General features: G+C 37.4%; 1 protein-coding gene across 5 annotated transcripts in view; it reads right to left on the reverse strand.

The window, feature by feature from the left end:
• Positions 1-26,829, reverse strand: part of Mctp2 (multiple C2 and transmembrane domain containing 2) — a 236,585-nt gene that overhangs the window by 76,489 nt on the left and 133,267 nt on the right. For all 5 annotated transcript variants that reach the window (XM_031386980.1, XM_031386978.1, XM_031386979.1 and 2 more), the window contains 3 exons: positions 6,832-6,933; positions 5,506-5,580; positions 2,517-2,636 (listed from right to left, as the gene is read on the reverse strand). In XM_031386980.1, the coding sequence (XP_031242840.1) occupies positions 2,517-2,636; positions 5,506-5,580; positions 6,832-6,933 (297 nt within the window). The remainder of the gene's footprint in view (positions 1-2,516; positions 2,637-5,505; positions 5,581-6,831; positions 6,934-26,829) is intronic.

Raw genomic sequence — 26,829 nt, forward strand, 5'->3', positions numbered from 1 at the left:
AACTGCTCATAATGTAATTTTAACGACAAAAACTGAAGAGGGGCAAAGGCATACATATCATCCTGTTCTTTAAGTACATTATAATATAGTTCTGTATTTTAAAGAGCTGAAACTCTATAGGGATAATTCTAATGATAGTATATAGTAGCAGAAAGGGTTTAGTAAAACTGCATTTCATCAGCTTTGGGGCAAGAACTATCCTCCTTTCAGAATCTCTGAGAGCCACCATAGCTAGGCACTATGCATATGGTATAAATTTTTGCACATGGAGTTTCAAATTAAAAGAAAAATGTGTCTGAATGCATGTCAGTGCAGTACACTCAAGACAAGCAATACAGTTTGTGTATACAATAATCCTTCATTATACTTAGGGTTTATGTCCAAGACACCTCTGTAGACACCCAACCCCCACAGATATTCAAGTACTTACCATGCAGTGCCATCATCTGGACTACAACATATACATATCTTCTAAAATATTTCTAAATTGCTTATAATATACAATAAAATGAAAATAAAATGTAGATAGCTGTGACACTGTTTTATATGAGAAGTAAAGACAGGAGAAATGTCTTTACTTACTTAGTACAGATGCAGTTTCTAGGAATATTTAGTTGCGGATGGTTGAATCTATGATGTTCAAGTACATGGGCACAAAAAGCTTACTCCACAGTGTTTGTGACTAAATCTGAGCTTTTCTAGTGATGTATTGAAGTGAATATGCCTTTCATAAAAACAGTAGAACCTGTCACAGTCTCATAAGTCCAGGTATCCTTGTACATCAGACTACAATAAGTCAGGTAGGCAAGAAGGGATGGGACTGTCTGTCTGGGAGCCCTGGCTACTAAGGAATGTCACAGTTTCTTTCTAACAGCTTGGTGAAGGCTCTTCTCTGAGGTGGTGCCCAGCAGAGGACTCAGCCAAGGCAGAGGCAGTGGAGGCGAGGCCCCCTGTCAAGGCTCCCTTCCTGTCCAGAAGTACTCTTTACCGGACAACCTGTTTCCCTTCATTTGTTTTAATCTTTCTTCAGATCAGTCCGGCAGCCCATTAATCATTTCTGTCATCCCCTTACTGAATCCAGGGCAACAGATCTGTTTTTCTAAAGTCTCAGAGCCAGAACTCAATTGAAAAAAAAAAGGGGGGGAACCTCTACTCCTCACACGGCTGGCCAGCGTGCTGGCTGGAAGCAGACACCAACTGTGTTCACTTTCCTCTGAGGGCCAGAATTGTACACAACAGTCCATGGAAAGTTTTGAAAGGGAATCTGGATAGGAAGTGGATCTGGGGAGGTGTAAGAGGAGCCTAATATATGAAGCCACCAGTTGAGTAGGGTGTTAAGACAGGGAGATGGCTAAATAAATGTCAGGACAAGGACGAAGACATAGATGTCCTGAAGTGATACAAAATGAAAATAATCCAATCAAAATGGTACTCATTGTGAAAGAAAAGTCTCTCATGGAGTTGACATATTGGTTCTATAAAATATGTGAAGGTAACTTTTATATCACAAGAAAGCACTAAAATTGTGTATTCACATGTATTTATAAATACACATGTATTTATATATGAATACAAGATTTGGAAATGAGACCGTTATGCTATATTATCTCATATATATATTTATGTAATATACACATCATGTAAATTAATGTTGAACATGCAAGGCAAGGCAAAAGAAAATATTGAGGATGTACTGTCAACATGAGATAGAAGAAATCTGACTTGCCATGGATCATGATATATGTAGTCTACAACTATATTGTAATCTTTTATATAGCTATATAGAAACTATATAGAAATTCACCATTAAAGCCAGATACAGAACACATAAAAAGAAGCTGGGATCTTAATATCCCCATAGCTGACATTATCAATCTGCTTAAGGACCTGTCCCTTTACAAATGAGAGAGAACACACCAGAGATGCCAAGCAATGCTATGGTGCCAATGAGGACGTTCTTCAAAGACTCATGGACCCTCAGTGATAGACTTAGGAGCTATTAAAATCTCTAGCAGCTCTTTGACACTAAGACAGTATTGTGCTCATGAGAATGGAAAAAAGTTCAGAGAAAATTCATGTATCTCATATATACATGAATATGTTTCTCAATTATGGTGTTGAGCCCCATTTCAATTTGCCATGATCTATTGTATCTAAAGCTTGATGTATATACATTTTTAATATTGAATTTTTAAATAAGTTGCTGAAAAACTAAAGTAGAACCATTTAGTTATAATTTAGTCATACTGTTTCCAGCTGCCATTTTGAAAAATATTAATGGATAGGTAAAGACTATAAAAATATGCTTCAATAACACCATAGAAACATATTGATACTGGCTATTTTAAGCTCAGCAAAAAATGATATATAATAATTTTGAATAATTTAAAATAATTCTTATGGGTCACTTTTACTGAGATTCAGTTTTAGAACGGCTAATCTCATATGCTACATTATAGAGAGATGAATGCATGTAAATAAACAGAAAATAATGTGAATATTTAAAAAAAACTTACCACAAATGCTATTGTACTCCTTAATGTGGACTCCCATTGGAAGCAGCTTTTGAAGAACTGTACTGTGTTCCATATTGCCATAGTGAGTCTTTTTACACGGTCTACATCTCTTGATAATATCTGTTTTTTTAAAAAGAAGGAAAAACAAACAGACTAGATTTACATGTTCTGGATATTCCCTTAGCTCAGCTGTTGAGGCTGCTTAAATTGTATTATGTACAGTAGCGATTATATATATATGTATATATATGTATACATATATATACATATATATATATAACATATATATCTTACATATATATATATATTATGTGTGTGTGTGTGTGTGTGTATGTGTGTGTGTATGTGTGTGTGTAAAGTCCTATTGTCATCCATAGGCGACAAGCACATCTAACCTGTGTTATGGCTCATTTTGTAAAAGGAAAAAGAAGAGCTATTTTTAATAGTGTTCAGTACAGAACTCAGCGGTCAGACAAGATCTGCAGCAACCTGCCATTTGGTATATATGAATACTACTATGCATGGGAGAGCACATATGTGTGTGTGTGTGTGTGTGTGTGTGTGTGTGTACATGACATGGCAAGGCAGAGAGGGGGGTGTATAGAGACAGAGCAAGAAAGAATAAAATGGAGACAGAACTGGAATGAATGCTGAGTTGTAATTAGTATGGATGCAGATGGAAAGAACACCAATAGGACAGGCCCAGCATCATCACCTTGTTAGTCCAAAAAATGTAGTTGTAGAAATGGAACCCAGACCCTCCATTTTCCAGCTCTACCATCTTCAAAACACTTTTCAACCTTTCTCCCAAAGTTGGATTGGCATTGTCTTTAAACTTACACGTGGTTATGAGAATTCAGATCTTTAGAGAACCACCTACCTATCTAACATTAGGTGGTTTTAAATATTTGTTTTAAAAGTAAAAATTTCAACTGTGTAACCTAAGGTAACCTGTGTTGTGTAGCACTGCAGGAGGGTCCTGACACACCCAGGGAATTTAGCCCCAGATCTCCCCTCTATTCTCAGAGCCAAAGCCACCCCAGTAGTCACATTGTTTTGAAAAAGAAATGTCTTTTCTCCCACTGGGAGGCACAGTATTTTGGTTTTGCTTGCAAAGCTGTCACCCTGCCTACCTCCACTTAGGTTTTAACTTTCAAGTAAACAGAGGAAAAGACAAAAATAATAATAATAGTAAAAATGAAGACATAGACTCGGATTACACACAATGACTACTGCACTCAAATGATTGTGGTACCAAAACCAAAACAGCCAGATACTTGCTTCCAAAAGACTGCTAGGTGCCTTCCCCAGCAAGGTGCCCAGAAGTTCATGGGAAATAAAAGGAAGAGAAGATGGCTGTATATTTAACTGCTTTGTGTCAGTGCACAGCTGCTCACCCCAGAGGAAGCTGTGGAAGTAATAAACACTTTTAAAGGGGGGGACACTTTGTTCTTTGTTACACAACTGAAGAGGAACAATGGGTGCTGGCTGAAATCCTGGCCTGTATCTAAAGAGGACAGGGAGGGGCTCAGAAGAAAGAAAGGCAGAGGTCATGGGTTTTTTGGTTTATTGTTTTTTTTTTTTTCCCTCAGTTTTAATGTGAAGATCCTCCCCTTAGTCCTGGATCTTTACTTTTTGTAAAACTGATAAGAGAAGAATTCCAGACAATGAGCCGAAAGAGAGACAGCTAATTCCATATGTAGTAAGATGCAAGCACACCCTAAATTTAAACACAGGGAGTAAACTCGGCCCTAGGTGAATCTGAGGCTAGAAGCTTCCTCAGACCCCTGGGGAATTCCTTCTTCCAGTGAACAAGCAGAAAGCACTTGTTCTCAGCTGTGAAGGGACAAAGACATTGAGGGTGTCTCTTTTAAAGAACTGCTCAGCACAATGCGGAGCTCAAGACCCCTCCTTCCTCCCAAGAATGCAGATTAAGCCACTCTGAGTTGACATGGCACATTTTGAGGGAGAAGACAAGAGAAAGAAGTGAAAAGATGAGTAGTCCTGATGAGGAAGGAGTGAGAGAGGAGAGGACAAATGAAATAGAAACCAGCAATGACTAAGAAGTACTTAGATGTACCACAATTTCTGTATCTACACAATGGAGTACTACTCTGCTATTAAAAACAATGAATTTATGAAATTCTTGGGGAAATGGATGGATCTGGAGAATATCATCCTGAGTGAGGTAAGCCAATCACAAAAGAACACACATGGTGTGCACTCTCTGATAAGTGAATATTAGCCCAGAAGATCGGAATACACAAAGTACAATCCACAAACCACAAGAAACTAAAGAAGGAAGACCAAAATGTGGATACTTCATTCCTTCTTAAAAGGGGGAACAAAATACCCATGGAAGGAATTGCAGAGACTAACTACCAAGCAGAGACTGAAGGAAGGACAGGCCAGCCTGATATAGCTGTCTCCTGAGAGGTTCTGACAGTACCTGACTAATACAGAAGGAGAAGCTCACAGCCATCCATTGAACTGAGTACAGGGTTCCCAATGAAGAAGCTTGAGAAAGAACCCAAGGAGCTGAAGGGTTTGCAGCCCCTTAGGATGAACAAAAATATGAACTAACTAGTTCCCTCAGAGCTCCCAGGGACTAAACCACCAGCCAAAGAGTACACATGGTGGAACCAATGGCTCCAGCAGCATGTGTATAATAGATGATGCCGAGTCGGTCATCAATGGGAGGAGAGGCCCTTGGCCCTGTGAAGGTTCTATGCCCCAGTGTAGGGGAATGCCAGGACCAGTAAGCAGGAGAGGGTGGGGTGGCTAGCAGGGGAAGGGGGGAGGTGGGAGGGAACAGAGGTTTGTTCTTGTTGTTTTTTGTTTTTTGTTTTGTTTTGTTTTGGAGGGGAAACTGGGAAAGGAGTATCGTATGACATGTAAGTAAAGAAAATATCTAATTAAAAAAAAAAAAGAAGTACTTAGAAGTTGGCTCTTCAAGGTACTCAAAGGCCAGTTGGTGGGCACCACCTACCTTTTTGGACAGCTTGCGGCTGTCTTCCACAAAACGTTTTTCTCTTGGAGTGAAGGTCCTGATACTTGCTTTGACCTGGAAAAACATGGTTGTTACAAGGGCAGCATTCCCAGACTTCATTCTCTGAATAGCTAAGAAAAGATCACAGAAAACGAGACCTCATAACCCACAGGTAATGGCCATGGACCAGAATGTAGTGAGTCCAGTCATTCTTGGGCAGTTTCCTAAGTATCATGGTCATACAGTCCCTGGGAAGCCAGGCTGGACCATGGATGGTCTTGTCACCACATGACTAAATCTACAGAAGTATTCAATCCAGGATCAACACTGAGCTTCCTACATTTTCATGCTAATCTAAATGACAAAAATTTCTTCTCTCATTTTTGAACTAAACTTTCAGCAATTGTACCTCAAAGAGGAAGGGCCGTTCTCAGTCCATAAAAACATTTTCACAAACAATCCTATTACCTCCAGTGACCTGAGAAAGCACACACATGGGCCGTGGTAGCTCATTTACAAGGGGAAAGCTAAGCCCCAGGGGAATTTACTGACTTGTTCAAACCAGCAGAGTGAGAGAAACCTTCAAAAAATGAAACACAAATGTACTTCCACTGTGTCTGTGAACAAACATGTTTTCTACCTGAGATAGCACTTATGTCTTGGCTGAATAACATAATCTCCATATAATCTATACGCAAGTGCTTCCCAGAAGAAAAGAGTAGACTGGGAGAGGTCACCTCTCCTATAAACTGTACACGTGGGCCATTTGAGCTGAAGAGGAAGGAACTGGGAAGAACACACTCATATTAATGACTCTACCACAATTTCAGTATTACTGAGAATTTAAGAATATAGAGGTATAGATATGAAAGCTAGCTATACATTGTTTTAGAGACTGCACAGCTTGCATATCATAGAACAGATACACTATATATCCTACGTAGATTATATGTGACATAAACTTTATGTTTCTAGGGTGGATTATATTTTTCCATAGTGTATCAACTCTTTATGTAATTTGTAGATGACATATAGATAGATATACAAAGTATATATGTACCTACAGATATGCAATCCTTTCCTTTATTTTTAATTATTCCCTTAGCATCTAGACTATTGTGAATTTAAGCCTCATCAATCCTGCTGGATCAACTGTTTGAAACCTGGAACATTCAGCGAGGATTTTACGACTGAGTTTTAAACACAACCCCACCCATTCTCAAGCTTTAATTCTGAAATCTTTGACATTAATCTGAGTCCGCACAGGCTGAGCAGCATGTGTTTTAGGTACTGAAAAGCTGGGAGGCACCTCCTGAGGGCACTTACCGGATTATATATGAGGTCCAACTCTAAGTAAATAAGCCCTTTAAAAGCTTGCTCTAAATCTTTATTCTTCAACACATAACAATTTGGTTGTCCATCTCTAATCTGTAGGGAATAAAAGGCAAGGGATATATTAGTGCTATGATCTGTGTGTTTTCAATGGCAAAACTAACTTTGACAAAGTTGGAAAGGTATATATATACATATATATACACACATATATATATACATATATATACATGAATATATATATGTATATATATATATATATATATATATTGCCTCTGAACAAAATGTATTTTACAACTCATTTTGTACTACTAACATGACTTGGTAATTTATTTCCAGTTTTTACAGTGGTCTCATTTTTTACCACCATATGATTACACATGAAGTAAATATTAGGCATGTATTAACTACAAGAGTAATCAACTTTTAATTTAGAATGAAATGATAATTGATAGGAAGATAAAGTAACAACCATCAGCCTAGAGTGGTATGCTGACAGAAACCTAGTGGTGAAGATATGGCATAGTAACAGGAAACCACGCTCCCAACTTTGGAGACTGTACTTTTTCACATACTCAAATATGATGAACTTTCTCCAAAATTTTTTGCCAATAATTCTAAAAGTTGTCAAGTCATGAGGTAAATAATGACAGAGTAAAAAACCGTTATGAATCAGAAAAGACCAGGACTCTATGATAGCTAAATATATCTAGTACCATGAGCTAGTTCCTGGAAGAGGAAATAAAAATTATAAATGAAGAACCAGATAAAATCCAAATGAGGACTCAAGTTCACTTATTCATAATACACTACTGTTGGTGAGGTTCTGGTGCTGGCAATTACAAGATAGTAACATAAGATGCTAACACGGGAAGAAAACAGAGAACTCTCTTTTCTTCATAGTTTTCCTTTAACTATAAAAGCATTCCCAAAGACGATTGAAGAATCATAAGGAAATGACTAAAGGAACTAATTTTTATTATATAGCTATCAGTGCTTCTCTGGCCCTGAAACAACTCAAATTAACTAAATCAAAGCTTAGCTGAAGTTAAGGTCAAGGTCCCAAATCAATCAAGAGACACCACGTTGCCTACACAACTTTGACAACAGTCTCTCTGACCTCAACCCTCACTCCTAGCACTTCCACATGCTACGCTAGTGTCCTGCCATTCCCAGAATGTTCGATGTCTAAGCAAACCCTTCCCATGGCAGTTCAAAAAGCTGTTGGACTCTCTTGAAAACATGGTAAAGAATTCCTTGTTCTGTCTTTAAATTGAGGGTAGCCATGCTTTTTGTACAGAGCCGTAGTGGTGGACATGCTGATGAAACTTGGGACATTTAGGAAACATACTCTAAAAGAGCTTCCACACAGCCTGTGCTTATCAAACATTCTATTTGTGACTGTAGAGCTTAATAATTCAAATAACTTGGGAAATTGGAAGGCCAGGAATCTGAGCCATATTTTAAATGACTATTGCTGTCACCACCATCATTCACACAAGTGTTCTTATAAACACTGGTGGAAATGCATTGAGTAAGTCATGGTGGGGAAACAGCCATTCCACTTTACAAGGGAGAGGTCATCTTCCTTCCCAAAGCACCCCACCTCTCAGATTGAATAGCTTTCATACGGAAAGATGGCTTTCCTGGTCAGTGGCTGAGAGGAAGGGGGCGCCCCATAAAGTCCCGGCTTCCTTCCTCAGCGGTGTCCAAACAGGATTCTCGGCTTCCGCTCTGGCACAGAGTCTCACTTAATAAATTGTGGGTGTTAAAGTTGAAAGACATAAAGACAAAAACAGCATGTCAATTTGCCAAGCTGAAGTACTTCCAACTTCGATTTGTTTCTGTCCTCAGTTCTTGTAATGTTATCTTAAAATTTCCATGATTTCTTAAGGGCGAGGGAAGGTCAATAAAAGAACAAGAAGTGTCCATATAAAAATATTTCGTAGAAGGAGTTTTTTTTTTTTTTAATTTGGTAAATGACCATTTCCTGTTACTCAATGTCCCTACCATTGTGTCAGCAAAATTCAGAATCCATGTAGGAACATTAAAGATATCATCAAAAACAGAGATACAATGTAACATTTACTACTTTAATAGAAAATAAAGTTGGAATACACAAATACTAAGCGTTTGAAAATTGTAAAACTAAATACCTTTATTCCTCTTGAACATATACAAATATCACAATCCCTTTCCTGGATCAAGAATTAAACAGGATTTTGGTACACATCTATTTTTTTTTAACTGAAGCTTTATATTCACAAAAAATTAGACTTTAAGAAGTATTTAAAATTTGAAGCCCAACAAGCAGCTGATGCACAAAGTTACACCCAACCAAAGGACTGAAATCTGGGACCACGGTGGTTGAATTAGGAAAAGGCTGGAAGAAGTTGTGGAAGAGGGCAACTGCATAGGAAGACTAGCAGTCTCAACTAACTTGGACCCTGAGATGTCTCAAACACTGAGCCACCAACCAAGCAGCATCCAGGAGCTGGCCCGAGGCCCCTGTCACATATACAGCAGAGTATTGCCTGGGCTGGCCTCAGTGAGAGAAGATGCCCCTAACCTTTGAGAGACTTGAGGCCCCAGGGAATAGGGAGGCCTGGCAAGGTGGGGAGAGGAGGGGTTGTGGGGACGTACGCTTGGAGACTGGGGGACAAGGAATGGGATGAGTAACTGACAGAAGGCAGACTGGGAAGGGGATAATGACTGGACTGTAAAAACAGATTAAAGATAATAAAAAAATTGTTAAAGCTACATAAATTCTATAAGCTTATTTTGTAGTTACCAATGTTTTGTAGTTACCAATTTCATGACATTATTTTACATATGCCCCTTTTATGGCTCTATAATATTCAAAATGAAAATCAACTATGATGTTTTTGCACATGTGCCATCACTGTAAATATTGAGACTAAAACAGAAGAGAATGTTCTGGAAAACATTTTCCAGTTCTATTATGCAACTGAACTGTCAACACTTGAATAGAAGATGAAAAGTCGGTCTGAAATGCTAGGTGCACCTGCCCAACTCCCACATGAGAGCATTACATGAATACTAAACATGTACATTGCACATCTAAAGCCATACTCAGGGTTTATACTGAGAGTTTTGAAAACTATTTGTATCATTAAAGTTTAACAATTTTATACAATTGGAAAATTAAAATACAGCCAAAGAACATTTAGAGTTAAGAATCTGTGTGAATTCTCATCTCTAGTATTAAGATAGCTGAAGCTTAAGCTAAACTTTGAAACCACTGTTAGCTCATCCAGAAGAAACAATCATTTTAAATTCACAACAAAAGGAAACGGGTTCCCATGTTGATTTGGAGAATCTTTGTGCTTACATCTGCTAAGACTGCATTTCCATCAAGCTAAGGTTCTCAGAGAACCTGTAGAGACCATATCTAGAGGTTAGGCATGGCCCCGGTTCAGGGATGGAGCTACCCACCCACCTCAAAAACTTTAACACAGAATTATTCCTGTCTAAAGGAAATGCAGGGCCAAAGAATAGAACATAGACTGGAGGAAAGGCCATCCAGAGACTGTCCCACCTAGGGATCCATCCCATCTGCAGACACCAAACTCAGACAATATTGTTGATGCCAAAGAAGCACTTGTTGACAGGAGCCTAGTATGGCTGTCCCCTGAAAGGCTCTGTCAGAGCCTGACCAATACAGATGCAGATGCTCACAGCCAACCAGTAGACTGAGCACTGGGACCTCAAAGGAGGAGTTAGGGAAAGAACTGAAGAAACTGAAGGGGTTTGCAACCCCATTGAAAAAACAACAATATCAACCAACCAGACCCTCCAGAGAGACCAGGGACTAAACTACCAACCAAAGACTACACATGGAGGGACCCATGGCTCCAGCTGCTTATGTAGCAGAGGATGGCCTTTTCTGGCATCAATTGGAGAAGAGGCCCTTGGTCCTGTGGTGACTCTATGCCCAAATGTAGGTGAATGCTAGGGAAGTGAGGCAAGAGTGGATAGATGGGAAAGCTCCCTCATAGAAGCAGTGGGGAGAGGGAATGGGATAGGGAATTTGCAGAGGGGAAGTCATGAATGGGGATAACATTTGAAATGTAAATGATTAAAATAACAAATAAAAATGCCAGCTAACATGTTAAACTTCAGTTCTGTAAGGTAAAATCTTGAAACATTTACTATATAATCTTTATACTCAACTTTGTAGGTAAGAAGGAAAATATTAGACCATAATTCAAGGCATCTTCACAAGGTAATATAAGAGATATGTAATCTAATTAGGAATATATATTCTATAATAGGGAGTAATACTTCTGGAATTATTAGGAATAAATTTCTCCATAGTCTAGAATAGTACTTTTCATGATTAGAAAAAATGAGCATTTCTACCTAGCTTAGATTATTTTCAGTTCTGTGTGAGATATAAATCATCCCATCTGGAGCATGGTAAAAGGTAACACTTTGGTAATTATCCAAAGATTTTAAAAGCACCAGGAAGTCTGTACTAAGTAATAATTTGAGATTTGGGATCAAAGAAAAAATTACTATGAGAATGTATGTTATAAGGCCAGCCTATAACTACCCATGAAGGGACAGAGGGAATTGGAGGCCCCTCCTTTCACCTCTGAACTGTGACTCTATACAGATCGGGGAGAGAGGAAGTTACTTCCTTTAGTTGTATACCCTCTGCTGAGCCCACAGGGCCCCAAGGAAAAGCTCCAAAGACAATCACACAGATGGCACTGGTTAATCTTGGTAGAACACAGTCATGTGGGCAGACATGAATGTGAAAGACATTTGTGCAGAGGAAAGAAGATAAGATAAAAGAATGGCAGGGAGATGAGCAATAAGTGTTCAAAATATACGTGTGTGTGTGTGTGTGTGTGTGTGTGTGTGTGTGTAAAACTATAAATTAACTTACAAATTATCATGTTAATAAAAAATTTAATATGTACCATAATAGTTCTTAAACTAACATTTTTTCTACATAAAGATTTTTACCTCTGCTTATGCTTGTTTTTTGTTTGTTTTTGTTTTTCGAGACAGGGTTTCTCTGTGTAGCCTTGGCTGTCCTGGAACTCACTCAGTAGACCAGGCTGGCCTTGAAACTCAGAAATCCGCCTGCCTCTGCCTCCTAAGTGCTGGGATTATAAGCATGCACCACCACTGCCTGACTCCTCTGCTTATTCTTAAGCACAGTAAATATGAGAACCATTTTAAAGGTTGATAGATATGTTTTTTTCAGTCAAAGGAATGTTCTATGCATGATTTTTAAAGCTATAACTGGAAGGTAATATACCTCAGGTAGGAGGACAAAGGGAAAAATTTACCAATTGCATTTTTTCCCACACAACAATTATCTTTATTGTGATTCACCATAAAACTCTTTGATGTGATGTATTACCAAAGTTAATCAGGGTCAATACAAAGAGATTAAGGAAGAAATACATGCATTAAGATCAAAATCCTGAGGTTAAAAAAAAATGTATTGATTCCATCACTAGTTGACCTTCTAACTAGAAAAGGCATTCATATTTGGAATTTGGATGAAGGCTAGCTTCCTGTATCAAATACTATTCTCCATTCCATGTGACCAAAAAAAAAAAAAAAAAAGACTTCAGCATGGTACAGCAGCTGAGACCAGCCAAGGCACATGCTAAATGGCTCCCCAATAAATATGACAAGGAGAGACACATGGCTTGGCAAGAGGATAATTAATACACGTTATCTGATAGCACTTCACATTCTTCACGCAGCTTGGAATCAGGCGTGGGTCCAATGGCATAAGTTACAAATAGCATGAGGGATTAGTATGTCCAGGAGTTTATGCTTAGCCCAGCAGAGAGAACAGCTACCGGGGAGCCACCCCAGAACCCCTTCCTTGGCCCTCACACCACATCTCACTTTTCACAGCAGCTAGTCCTGTGCCAGAAGGCACACTCAGATCTGAATTCGAGAAAGGACACAAAGCCTGCTATCCTTAGGGCTTCTCAGTTACTCTTCCTAAAAAATGAGCTATTTCCACACAAGCCATACACATGATTCTAAAGGTATAAAAAATTATTAAAAATAACATTCATAAGGAAATACAGAGTTAACACCTTTGGAAAATGCATCTATAATTTGTAATATAAATAAGTGATTTTTTGTCTCTTGTAAAAATAGAGTATTCCATACATCTCAGTGGCTTTCTAAACAGAATATCTATTCTGAGCTTTATCTTGGATCTTACACTTACACTATCAAATATATTTTTGTGTTTGGATAGTTGTGGTATGTTATAGTTTCTATTTATATTTTTTTATCCAAAAACTTTCACTTAAAAAAAATTGAAATAGTATAAGCAATGTCTGAGGAGGACCCTAGAGTTAGATAAATTGAGTTCATATTTTAGTTTGACTACAAGGTTAGATTGGATAGGATTGTTTAAAATACTTAGTTCCCCTGTTTTTGTTTCTTCTTTTTTTTTAATTTATTTTTTATTAGATACTTTATTTACATTTCAAATGATATCCCCTTTCCAGTTTCCCCTATAAAAAATAAAAACCCTATTCTCTTCTCGCTCCCCCTGCTCACCAACCCACCCTTCTCCTGCTTCCTCGCCCTGGCATTCCCATACACTGGGGCATAGAACCTTCACAAGACCAAGGGCCTCTTCTCCCATTGATGACTTACTAGGCAATCCTCTGCTACATATGCAGCTGGGGCCATGAGTCCCACCATGTGTACTCTTTGGTTGGTGGTTTAGTCCCTGGGAGCTCTGAGGGGACTAGTTAGTTCATATTGTTGTTCGTCCTAAGGGGCTGCAAACCCTTCAGCTCTTTGGGTCCTTTCTCTAGCTTCTTCATTGGGGATGCTGTGCTCAGCCCAAAGCATGGCTGTGAGCCTCCACTTCTGTACTAGTCAGATACTGGCAAAGCCTCTCAGGAGACAGCTATATCAGGCTCCTGTCAGCCAGGACTTGCTGGCATCACATCTGGGTTTGGTGATTGAATATGGGAAGGATCCCCAGGTGGGGCAGTCTCTGGATTGTCCTTCCTTCAGTCTCTGCTCCATAGTTTGTCTCTGCAACTCCTTCCATGGGTATTTTGTTTCCCCTTCTAAGAAGTATTGAAGTATCCACACCTTGGTCTTCCTTCTTCTTGACTTTCTTGTGGTTTGTGGATTGTATCTTGGGTACTATGGGCTAATATCCACTTATCAGTGAGTGCACACAATGTGTGTTCTTTTGTGATTGGGTTACCTCAGTCAGGATGATATTCTCCAGATCCATCCATTTCCCTAAGAATTTCGTAAATTCATTGTTTTTAATAGATAAGTAGTACTACATTGTGTAAATATACCACATTTTCTGTATCCACTCCTCTGTTGGAGGACATTTAGGTTCTTTCCAGCTTCTGGCTATTATAAATAAGGCGTCTATGAACATAATGGAGCATGTATCCTTATTATATGTTGGAGCATCTTCTGGGTATATGCCCCGGAGTAGTATAGCTGGGTCCTCAGGTAGTACAATGTCCAATTTCCTGAGGAACCACCAAACTTATTTCCAGAGTGGTTGTACCAGCTTGCAATCCTACCAGCAATGAAGGAATGTTCCTCTTTCTCCACAATCTCACCAGCATCTGCTGTCACCTGAGTTTTTGATCTTAGCCATTCTGACTGGTGTGAGGTGGAATCTCAGGTTTGTTTTGATTTGCATTTCCCTGATGACTAAGGATGTTGAATGTTTCTTTAGGTGCTTTTCAGTCATTTGCTATTCCTCAGTTGAAAATTCTTTGTTTAGCTCTATATCCCATTTTTTAATGTGGTTATTTGATTCTGTGGAATCTAACTTCTTGAGTTCTTTGTATATATTGGATATCAGCCCTCTATCGAATGTAGGATTGATAAAGATCTTTTCCCAATCTGTTGGTTACCATTTTGTCCACTTGACAGTGTCCTTTGCCTTATAGAAGCTTTGCAATTTTAAATCATAAATAATAATGCTACATTATCTCAGAAGGGAAATACATGAACAAGAGTTGGTGACAGTGGAGAGTGCATAGGACTTGTTAAATAGATGTTTAATATCTCATCTCTTTTGGGGCTTAATCCACATGTACAGAGGTTATACTTACATACAAAGGTATGTGGTTGAATATATTGGTAAAACCAGAGTATTAGGTAGCCTGAGCAAGTAGCCTGAGCTGTATGTAGTCTACCTGTTATTTTTTCCTTTACATATTGTTTTTTACTAAGTTGTTTAGCTTGGCACTGAGTTCATGCTATAGCCCACAGAGGGCTTGAATTTGCCATTCTCCTGCCTCAGCCTTCAGAGTATATGGGATTATAGGCCACAACCTGGTTTGAAGTATACTCTAGTAGATTTGATGAATTGTACTATGGTTCTCTAAATTCACCCAAGTCTTAAGCAATTGTAGGCTGTGTTGAGTTGTTGATACTTAGCTGCTGTACCATTCTTTCCTGACTACATTCCCTCCATAGAATTGCTGATTTATTGGGGGGGGGGAATTTTAGGGTTTATACAAGCCTTATCAAGTTGGTTTCCTGAAATCCCTTGGTGATTTACATTTCCAGCTTTATATTCCCAGTGAAGACAGTTACCTTTTCCCTGCAATTTCTAGCTTAGAGAAATAATAAGCTGGTGTCTGGTACATATGTGCTCTTGTAAACAACCAATGAGCCTACTTTGTGAAGTCAGACAGACTCAGTTCTCATTTCTGATATTCTGTGTCTGGATGACTGTACATAATTACTTTATCTCTGGAAGCCCAGAGTTCTGTTTTTAAATAGATACCTAGACTATAAATGCACAAGATACATGTATGTGGCATTCTAAAACATTTTAATCTAAATAACTCTTTCCAACAGCATTTTAAGGCATCCCTTTTTTCCATTTGATGATGAAAACCCTTAGCCAGATTTGTTAATCCTGTTCCTTATATTAATTGCAATATAATTAATTAATTATATTGTAACACAAGCTAAAGGAAGATGATGACCAGGCACAGTCTGCAAGGGCTAATTTGCTTCATATTTGCCAGTTCACATATCCTCTCAGTATACATGTAAAAATTATCTTCATGTCAGCAAATAGTAATCAAAGACCAAGGAGTTAAGTCACTTGAAAAAACTGAGCCAAGTTACATGAGAAGCCAATGGGCCAAGTTCCTGGTTTATCAGCTTGTTCTACATTCTTAACCACCAAGACCATAACTAGATAAGGCATTTCTGTGCTATGAGGGTTTCTGTTTTGGGTTAACTTTCCTGCCTGGTTGACTTACTTGCCTTAGACTCAGTAATTTAAGACAATCCAGAGTGGCTGCAAACTTGTGTTTATAGGCTACAATTCTGGTTTTTGTTTTGCTTTTTATTCATTCCATCTTTTGTCTTTGAATTTGCCATACCAAGTGGTGTTTAGACTACACAGACGGACATCTGAGGATCTTAGAGATTTTGTCTCTTACTACACCTTTTCCATTTGCTCACTGAGTACTAAGTCCCTTCCCCACAGTCATGCCTTTTGGTTTTTAGACTCATTGAGTTTAATAAGCATCACATGTGTGACCATAAGATTGGAATTATTCACTGAAGCATGGTAGGTTTGTCAGTGGATACACAGCTGAATGTAATTAATACCCTTCTCAGAATCCACTGTTATCACAGAGTTAAGGGAAGAGGGGTAAGAATACATGGGTCCCTCCCAGATTCCTAATTAACTATTTACAGCATCTAGTCTTGTGCCATTTGCAGACTACTGCAGCTGCTGTGAGATGATGACTGCATTGTCCATGTTACTTCTAGAAAGACAACATTTCACTCTCCTTCTCCTCATTTTCAGGCTCTTAGATATTTTTTCTTCCCCTTCTTCTACAATATTCAATCTGCTTTAATGGAGGCGATACAAATGACCTATGTAGGTATGCTAGAACCTATAGAGATCCCTTATTCTTAGAACATCAATCAGCCATCATCTCCATTCAGAGAAGCTTCTCTTACTAAGGTTGGCCATACAAGTTTTCTCTTGGCATAAATAAACTTAGAAGGCATTTTGGTGCCGTGGCAATTCTGATAAACAGTAAGAAAATTACTAATAGGGCCTAAAATTTTCCCAGCTATGGAATTGTGAATTATGAAATGGGCCTTAAGTACCATCAGAGCAGAGTTGGTTACCACCTTAACAGTCATGCCCCTACAGCACCAGAGGTACTTCTTGCCTGACAGAGTATTATAATCCATGGGGATCAGAGCTATATAGCATCATTAGTCCTTAGCAGGCTGCACATGACATGAAAAGGAAAGCTTGGGAGCAGATAGAAAGCTTCCAGTTCAGTTCCCATTTCATTTATCTTGCAAGTGAAGTATGTTGGATCTCCAGCAATAAAATCTTATCAAACAGTTCTGATGGTAACTGAGAGGAATCAAAAAGAGCTTGCATTCTTTTAAATGTCCACTGTTTAATATTTTGAAATTGTGTTTTTGCTTAGTGGAATATTTTACTCTAACTCCCTAAGCAGCTGTTTATGAGTCTCTTACCAAATCCTATATTCTTTACACAGTGATGCTGTGCTTCACATTTATTTAATGTTAAACGATCTCTAATTAGTATTACGTTCTTCAGGAATATTCTAGCATACCTTCACATAGACTTAGGCACAAACTTCTGTTTGTTTTATGTTACAGTCGTTGGTGTTAAGTTTTAATTTTAAATGAATACAATTATTAGTTTTGCTTTATTAATATGTATCTCATTGACATCTGATATTCTGTTACTTATCAACTATGTTTACAGATATCTGAAATTGTGAGATAACCCCCTTTTAAAAATATGATTTCTTAGTTAAGATGTACATAATGTTTTTTTCCATAAAATTTTATGTTGACTGTATCCTACCATCATACTGTTTTGTTTAAGAGTACATGGGGCCATGGACTGAAACCTCAGAACCAGCAGTCAAAATAAGTGTTTATTCCTGTCTTTGTCTATGGAATATATTTTATCATGGTGCAAAATAAACAACTAATATGATTAATAAAGGACTGGACTACTATGTCCGCAATCAGGAGTGGGAGTTTCCAAGTATCCCTTCCACATCTAGTGATACTGTTGGTGCGCCTTTCACTTTTAATACATCATTGCCACCAATGTAATGAGTCCTTCCTTCGCATACACAAGAGACACACTTTTCTGTTTCATAAATCTTTCTTCTTGCTATAATTTACTCTAATTAAGAGTAACAATATAATACACTTTCTAGTTTTCATGCTCATAATGCATTTAAATAGTATCAGAAGTACTCATTTCCTTGGGATTTTTGAAACACAATTAACATGTTATTTTCTGGATGGCCAGAGAAGTGAATGCATAGAGAAAAGGTTTGAAAAGTTTTCTAAACTTTCCATAACTGATAATTTTCACTAAGTGGCATATTGACTATCTGATATCCAAACCCATTAATTCGATTTTTAAAGATAATTTTCTTTGTTCTTTTTTTAAACACATTCTCTCTGCCAAGTATGAGACTGTTTTACGGTTCCTTTCATAGCCCTTGGGTCACTCATATCTCCTTCTACAGCTCTGCCTGCTCTCTTGGTCTCTCACTGAGAACTGGGGCTGATATTCATAACAGTATCTTGTTTATTGTGTCTCATTCTACCTATTTTTTTTTTTAACTCTGGGAGTGGTTTGTCAGTTTTACTAATATTTTTTGGGGGGGCGTACTAGGACTTGGACTTAGCCTATAGACTGCCCCACTGTTTGCAAATGCTCTCTCATATGTGCTGTTTCCTGTTGCCTCAGTGCTGGTAGAGAACTCACCGCTTTCCACATGCTAGGTAGGCACTACGCTGCTCAACCTATTTTAAGGATGGCGCTTTTCTTTATCAATTCTTTTCTAGTTTTCTTAGTCTTTTTTATTCCGTTTTATTGAGTTGTATAACTGATTTCCAACCTTTATGTTTAGTTGATTGGACTAAACCAATCAAGGTACAACCATGCTTTTGGCCACGTACATAGTCGTATGTAGTGTTGTTGGAAGTTTTAAGCAACCTCAAATTGTAGCCTTGCAATGTACATTGACTAATTCAGATTTTTTTTTTCATAGCCAGGTTGTTTGACCGTTGTTTCTTTTTTGCTAACATATAAAAATGGTATTTCAGTACTGTGACCATACTAAAATTTCTGCCTCTTAGGACTCTACTGAGGTAACCAAAGACATGGCATGTGTATTTGAACATGTTAAGCAGGTATTAAAATACGTTTTCCAGTTTTATGCTTGGATAGACACATATCACACTGTTTTTTTTATTATTATCTAAAATTTGAAACTTAAAAGTTATCTGCTAATATGATAAATATAAAGGAGATCGCAAGTGCTCCTGCTTAGAAATTTCATGCTCTAAAGCATCACATGAAGTGCTCACTTTCAAAAGAACTTACAGAATTGAGGCCTCATGAAGCAATGCAGCATTACTTTTAGTCTGTTTACATTTGGAGTTTTTATGTTTATTTTGTTTAATTTTTCAATGCCAGGGATGATAGAACATCAAATTTCTACTAAGTTATAGCCCAATTCCATGATTTTTAAAAAATATTTAAAGCTAGATGACTATATTTTTATTCTAATCTTGTATTTTAAGAAATATTTCCTCTCTGAAATAAAATCTGAAATCTTCCAAACATAGAGACATGTTTCTTATAATCAGAGTGACAATTCATCCTGTTTTGAACTCTTAAAACATCCATATGTATTATATTTATGGTAAGTATCTTATTTATGTCCATATACTTCCTTATTTACATCACTGTTTTAGATGTCTTAAAGCAGAAGAAAGATTTTACTTTGACTTAATATGAGAGACTTCTTATTTAATGGGAAAATTCAATGCATTCAAGACATAGCATTCTGAGCACATGGCCTAGTACTCACCATGTCCTCGTTTTAGGACACTGGGAGAACCCCATTGGGCACTCTCATGCTCTCAGCCTGATGGACTTGACCGATACCACTCATAATGCATGATACATAGGGTTCATGAAAATCTCAAAATGATACATAGGGCAGAGCTAGGCTAATGATGCTAGGGCAGAGCAGAGCTAATTGACTTTTCACCATATTTCACCTTTGTTTCAATTAGTATGTATACTTGGAGTAGTACATAATAATAATTGAATGTTTATCCTGAAAGATGACAATTTTGGAGTCTGGAGATATAGTGCAGTGGTTAAGACCACACATTGCTCTTCCAGAAGACACAAGTTTGGGTACCAGAATTCTAGTCAGGTGGCCCACAATGGCAATTAGCACTAAGTACCTATACCTTTGACACTTGTGGGCACTTGAACTCATGTGCATGTATACTGCTCCCTCATATACACATCCACAAAAGAATTATTTCTGTCACCTGCATGAGGATTTATGTCTTGTTTATATCCCATAATTGTCCAAGTGATGTCTGCCTTTCTCCTTTTCATCCATCCTGTACTACAAGACTGTAAGTGTTGATTTATGGACCAAACCTACACTCAAAACCAAATCCTGACATCATTCCATTTCTAATTTTTATAATGATCATAAACTTGTTAATATGATCTAAAATTTTGTATTATTTTACTTAACTGGCCAAAATTCCATCTTAACCTTAAAACAGAGAAATAAAACGAATGAAAACCTCTGGTTGCCCATGTCTCTTACCTCATGCAACCCGATTGCACAGAAAACAACTTCATTGAAAAGGCAAATAGAGAGGTATATGGCATTTATTTGGAACAAATAATTATAAAAAATTAGCCCCATAAAGCTAATTAAGAAGATAGCTCCACATAGCATATATGCATACCCCACCAAACACTGCACATGGAGATAATATTTCTGGTTATAGATTGCTCTGACCTAATGGGCTGTGCTTGCATAAAGTGAGTTAAGTTTATTCCAAAATGTACTTCACTGAGCTGAGACAATAGAGTTATTTTCATTTTGGGGTATTAGAAAGTAATAAAAAATATATTTCATTATTAGAAACTAATATGAGTCAATATGGGAATATCAGATATAGTAGTGTTTCTTTTATGGGCATGTGTGCCCTTGTGTTCTGTGTATTAATGTTTAGAGTTACAACATACTCTTGGTAGATATTTTCTTTGATGAGTACTTAGTATCCTTTCCTAGCTCTGCTTATTAGGTGAGAGGTCTCTTTTTTCAGATATTAAGATGACTATATCTGTCTTTTTCTGTTTAGACTGACTCACTAAAGCAATCTGGTTCTTTGAGAAAATGAACAAGATAGATAAACCCTTAGCTAGACAAACAAGAGGTCACAGAGACAGTATCCAAATTAATAAAATCAGAAATGAAAAGGGAAACATAATGAAAATCAAGGAAATTCAAAAAATCATCAGATCCTACTTCAAAAGCCTATACTCAACCAAATTAGAAAAACTAAATTAAATTTTTGAGACAGATACAAAGTGCCAAAGTTAAATCAGGATCAGATAAACCATGTAAACAGTTCCATAACCCTGAAAGAAATAGAAGCAGGCATCAAAAGTCTCCAGCCAAAAAAAGCCCAGGACCAGATATTTTTTGTGCAGAATTCTATCACACCTTCAAAGAAGACCTAACACCAATACTCTTCAAACTGTTCCATAAAACAGAAGAAATACTACCCAATTCATTCTATGAAGCCACAATTACCCTTATACTTAAATCACACAAAGACGCAACAAAGAAAGAGAATTTCAGACCAATTTCCCTTATGAAAATCAAAGCAAAAATACTCAATAAAATTCTTGAAAATCAAATCCAAGAACACACCAAAACAATCATTCATCATGACCAAGTAGGCTTCATCACAAGGATGCAGGGATGGTTCAATATATGGAAATCCATCAACATAATCCACTACATAAGCAAACTCAAAGGAAAAAAAACATGATCATGTCATTATATGCTGAGAAAACATTTGACAAAATTCAATACCCCTTTATGGTAAAAATCTTGGAAAGGTCAGAAATTCAAGGCCAATACTTAAACATAGTTAAAGCAATACATAGCAAACTACTAGCCAACATCAAACTAAATAGAAAGAAACTTGAAGCAATCCCACTATAATCAGGGACTAAAGAAGGCTGCCTACTCCATCCCTACCTATATTCAATATAGTAATTGAAGTTCTAGTCAGAGCAATTAGACAACAAAAAGATGTCAAAGGGATACAAATTGGAAAGGAAGAAGTCAAACTATCACTATTTGCAGATGATATGATAGTACATTTAAGTGACCCCAAAATTCCACCAGAGAACTCCTAAACCTGATAAACAATTTCAGCAAAGTGGCTAGAAATAAAAATTAACTCAAAAATGAGTAGCTTTCCTCTATTCAAAGGATAAAGAGGCTGAGAAAGAAATTAAGGAAATGACATCCTTCACAATAGTCACAAGTAATATAAAACACCTTGGTGTGACTCTAACCAAGCAAGTGAAAGATCTGTATAACAAGAACTTCAAGTCTCTGAAGAAAGAAATGGAAGATGATCTCAGAAGATGGAAAGATCTCCCATGCTCATGGATTGGCAGGATTAATGTAGTAAAAATGGCCAACTTGCCAAAAGCAACCTACAGATTCAATGCAATCCTCATCAAAAATTTCAACTCAATTCTTCACAGTTAGAGCAATTTGCAAATTTGTTTGGAATAACAAAAAAGCAAGGATAGCAAAAACTATTCTCAACAATAAAATAACTTTTGAGGGGATTACCATCCCTGACCTGAAGCTGTATTACAGAGCAATAGTGACAAAAACTGCATGGTATTGCTATAGAGATAGGCAGATAGATCAATGGAATAGAATTGAAGACCCAGAAATGAACCTACACACTTGGTCACTTGATCTCTGACAAAGGAGTTAAAACTATACAGTGGGAAAAAGATAGCATTTTCAACAAATGGTGCTAGTTCAACTGGCGGTTAGCATGTAGAAGAATGCAAATCGATACATTCCTATCTCCTTGAACAAAGCTCAAGTCCAAGTGGATCAAGGACCTCTACACAAAACCAGATACACTGAAACTAATAGAGAAAGTGGGGAAAAGCCTCGAACACATGAGCACAAGGGAAAATTTCCTGAACAGAACACCAATAACTTATGCTCTAAGATTAAGAATTGACAAATGGGACCTCATAAAATTGCAAAGCTTCTGTATGTCAATGTACACTGTCAATAGGACAAAACAGCAACCAACAGATTGGGAAAAGATTTTTACCAATTCTACATCTGATAGAGGGCTAATATCCAATATATACAAAGAACTCAAGCAGTTAGACTCCAGAGAATCAAATAACCTTATTAGAAACTGGTGTACAATGCTGTTTTTATTTCTATAACTTTATTGTATAACTTAAAATTTAGAATATGATACTGCCCACGGTCTTTTTATTATCAAGAATTACTTAAGCTAGTATGCCTCTCTCTCTCTCTCTCTCTCTCTCTCTCTCTTTCTTTCTCTCTCTCTCTCTTTCTCTGTGTGTATGTGTGTGTTTCATATGAAGTTGAAGACTAGTTTTTCAACTTCTATGAAGAGTTGTGTTAAAATTTTGAGGGAACTTTGTGATGAATCTGAAGATTTCATTTGGTAGGATGGCTGTTTCACACTATTAATCCTACCAATCTATGAGCAGGGGAGCATACTTCTTCTATTGTCTTTTCCATTTTCTTCCTTCAATATCTTAAAGTCTCTAGTATACAAGTCTTCCCTTGCTTGGGTACAGTTCTTTCAAGATTTTGAGATGTGTAACTGTGGAGACTTGATTTGTGTCCAGTTATGTGATTCCACGTGCTTCTAGGAAGAGAGTATATTTTTTAAGTGTTTGAGTGGAATATTCTGTAGATGTCTGCTAGGTCTATTGGACTGATGAAATTATTTAACTCTAACATTTGCTGGGTACAGTAGTCTTGACTGACATCTTTATGTCCAGGCCCTTCTGGCTCCCAGGAGTTCTTCTAAAAAGTCAGGTGTTGTGCTAGGGAGCTGGCTTTATATGCCACTATTTTACATTGTATCATTTATTATCCCTTTTTCCTGTATTTTTATTGTTTTTATTAATTTGTGTTATAGGTTATTTCTTTTCTGGTCCTGTATATTTTGTCTTCTATATATTCTTTGTACCTTCATATGCATCTCCTTCTTAATATTGGGAAATTTTCTTCTATGATTATGTTAAAAATATTTTCAGGCTGAGTTCTCAATGAGTGTAGGTAGGGTAGGAGGAGGTGCTCTTGTATAGGCTGGCTGCTATAATATCAAGAGTAAATCTGAAGAGATTGGGACAGGGAACAGGAAAGATAGTTAACATGTCCTACCTGGTCCTAGCCCAGTGTGGCCATTGACAACAGGTGGGGGAAAGTGTCTCAGGTGAAAAGTGTTTCTGTGGATCAGAAACTGACACAAAAGAATAGAGATAGGCTAGAAAGGAAACACTATGATATTTTTTAATTGAAGAGAAAATAAGCATATGCAAGGATGTCTCCTTGACCTTGAATCTTTTATTCTAATACATAATTGAATACATATTAGAATATTCACCTTTTAAATATATAAATATATATTAGAACACATATATGTCTCAAAAAATTCACCAGCACCAATATGGATATCATAAATTTAACATGGATTTTTAATTTTGTTTGATTTTATGTGTATTGGTAATTTGCCTGTATCATGTCTATGCACCCATGCAAACCTGGTGCCTACAGAGGCCAGAAAAGAATAGCAGATCTCCTGAGACTGGGGTTACAGATGATTGTGAGCCACTATGTGAGTGTGGAGGACTGAACTGTATCTCTGGGAGAGGAGAGTGCTCTTAACCACTGAGTCATCTCTCCACCCCAATGTTTGAATTATGAAATTGCCCATTCTCACTGTAGTACTTTCATCCCGACTGAAAAAGCTCCAGTGCATATGAGAGGTCAGAGGGAGGAAAGAGATAGGTTATGTTGAAATCATATTTTAATTTCAAAATGAAAAATACAAAAGCAAAATTAAAAAAAATAAATCTTGTAATTGAATTTACCACAGCCTCTTTATTCAACAATTTTAAATGGACTTCAGCATCAGGCTTAAGCACATTAACACTGAGTAAAGTGAGAAGTGGAGGCACATTCTCTACCTTAGACTTGGGTATTTTTAATGCACTGTGTCTTACCTCACTGAGTTGGCTAGTTTTATGTCAATCTGACATGAGCTCGAGTCATTTGGGAAAAAGAAATCTTAGTTAATATATGCTGCCACCACACTAACTTATGGGCAACGCTGCAGTGCATTTTCTTCATTAGTGATTGATGTGAGCTGGCCCAACTCTGTGTCAGTGGTGCCATCCTTGAGCTGGTAGCCCTACTGCTCTAAGGAATTGGCTGCGCAAGCCATGAGAAGCAAGCCAGTAGGAAGTATTTCCTCCCTGGATTCTTCTCCAGTTCCTGTCTCCAGTTTCTTGCCCTGTTTGAGTTCCTCCCCTCAGTGATGGACGGTGATATAGAATTGTAAGCTCAGGTAAACCCTTGGCTACAAGGTACCTTTGGTTACGATGTTTTATTATACCATTAGAATCCCAAAGTAAGACACCACTAAATAGCGAATGGAACTTTAACTCATGACTTAGGTAAAGAAAAGACAACTGCACAAAAAATATCCTCACTCAATAATTAATATGTTGCTTGTTATAAAAATATTTTAAATATAAAATAAATTTTGATACATTTGTAGTATGGAGCATTGAACCTAGGACCCCTTCTATGCTAGGCAAATGTTTCCCAACTGAACCCTAGGTCTCCTTTTGTGCTAAGTCAGGATTTCCCTTATTGTCCAGACTGTCAATGACTGACTCTACATCCCTAGTAGGTCTGAAGTTGTGATTCCCCTGCCTCAGCCTATGTCTTTGGGATCATGGATTTGTACTACCAGATTAAGCTACAACAATATTATCATTGAATGAAATTTTTATTCTCTTATAAAGTAAATAATAAGTAACACTGACTCCCTTTTACATAATTGAAAATAAAATCAGAAATCAGCCCTTTTCCTAAGATGTAAATTACAAACCCTGAGCATTTTCTTCGATACTTAATTCATGGAGATGTAACAGATCTGGGATTTTCACCCTGTGGTCCTAGTGGGCTGCTTGCTTTAGAGCCACTGTTTCTTGTCAAACCCTACCCTTGATCCCCCCCTAATAGACATATAAATGTCCCCCTACCTTCCCCTACTTTCATTTTGGGCCCTTCTTGTTCCTGCATCATGGTCAGTCTTCTGTACCTCTGTTTCACCTTTCTTCCTGTTCATCTCCCAGTCACAGTCAACACATTACTCCTTCTTGTGCCAGTTCAAAGCCCTCCTTCCTTATGTCTTCTCAAACGTTAGTCTGTCTCTCAGAGAATCTTGTTACTTTCCTGTGGTTTTCAATGGGACTTTTGGTTTTCTGTGCCTACTACACAGATCTCTCTCAAGAATTCCTACACCTCTCCTACCATATCTCTCTTGCTGGTCCTAAGTGTACATATCACAGTTGTACAAACACAGTCCTAGCCTTCCCTATGGCATGATGCTTGATGGGTGCTCACTATGACGGTCTAAGGAACTCTGAAGAGTTCAGACTCAAAGAGGAGGTTGCCTATGTTAAAAATCTTGCTTACTAGCCAGCTACAGTGTAGGACTATTTCTGGGCCTTTGTTTCCTAATTTGTAAATTGCCAAAAATAAAAATGTAAGACTAAGTTGTTAGAAAATTAATGACTTAGCATATTAACTGCATTGACTTTGTCAGGCATGCAACCCTCAAAGAATATAAACTAAAGAAAAAACATAGAGCTAAATAGATCTTTAAAACAAACCCTCCCAAATACAGTTCAGAATTATTTGACAATAGAACAAAAATTAAATAATTAATGGATTATGATTTCCAGTTATAATGAGAGTCATGACATTTAAAAATCATATTTATAATCTA

This window comes from Mastomys coucha, unplaced genomic scaffold (assembly GCF_008632895.1).
Source record: "Mastomys coucha isolate ucsf_1 unplaced genomic scaffold, UCSF_Mcou_1 pScaffold21, whole genome shotgun sequence".
Classification (NCBI taxonomy): Eukaryota; Metazoa; Chordata; class Mammalia; order Rodentia; family Muridae; genus Mastomys; species Mastomys coucha.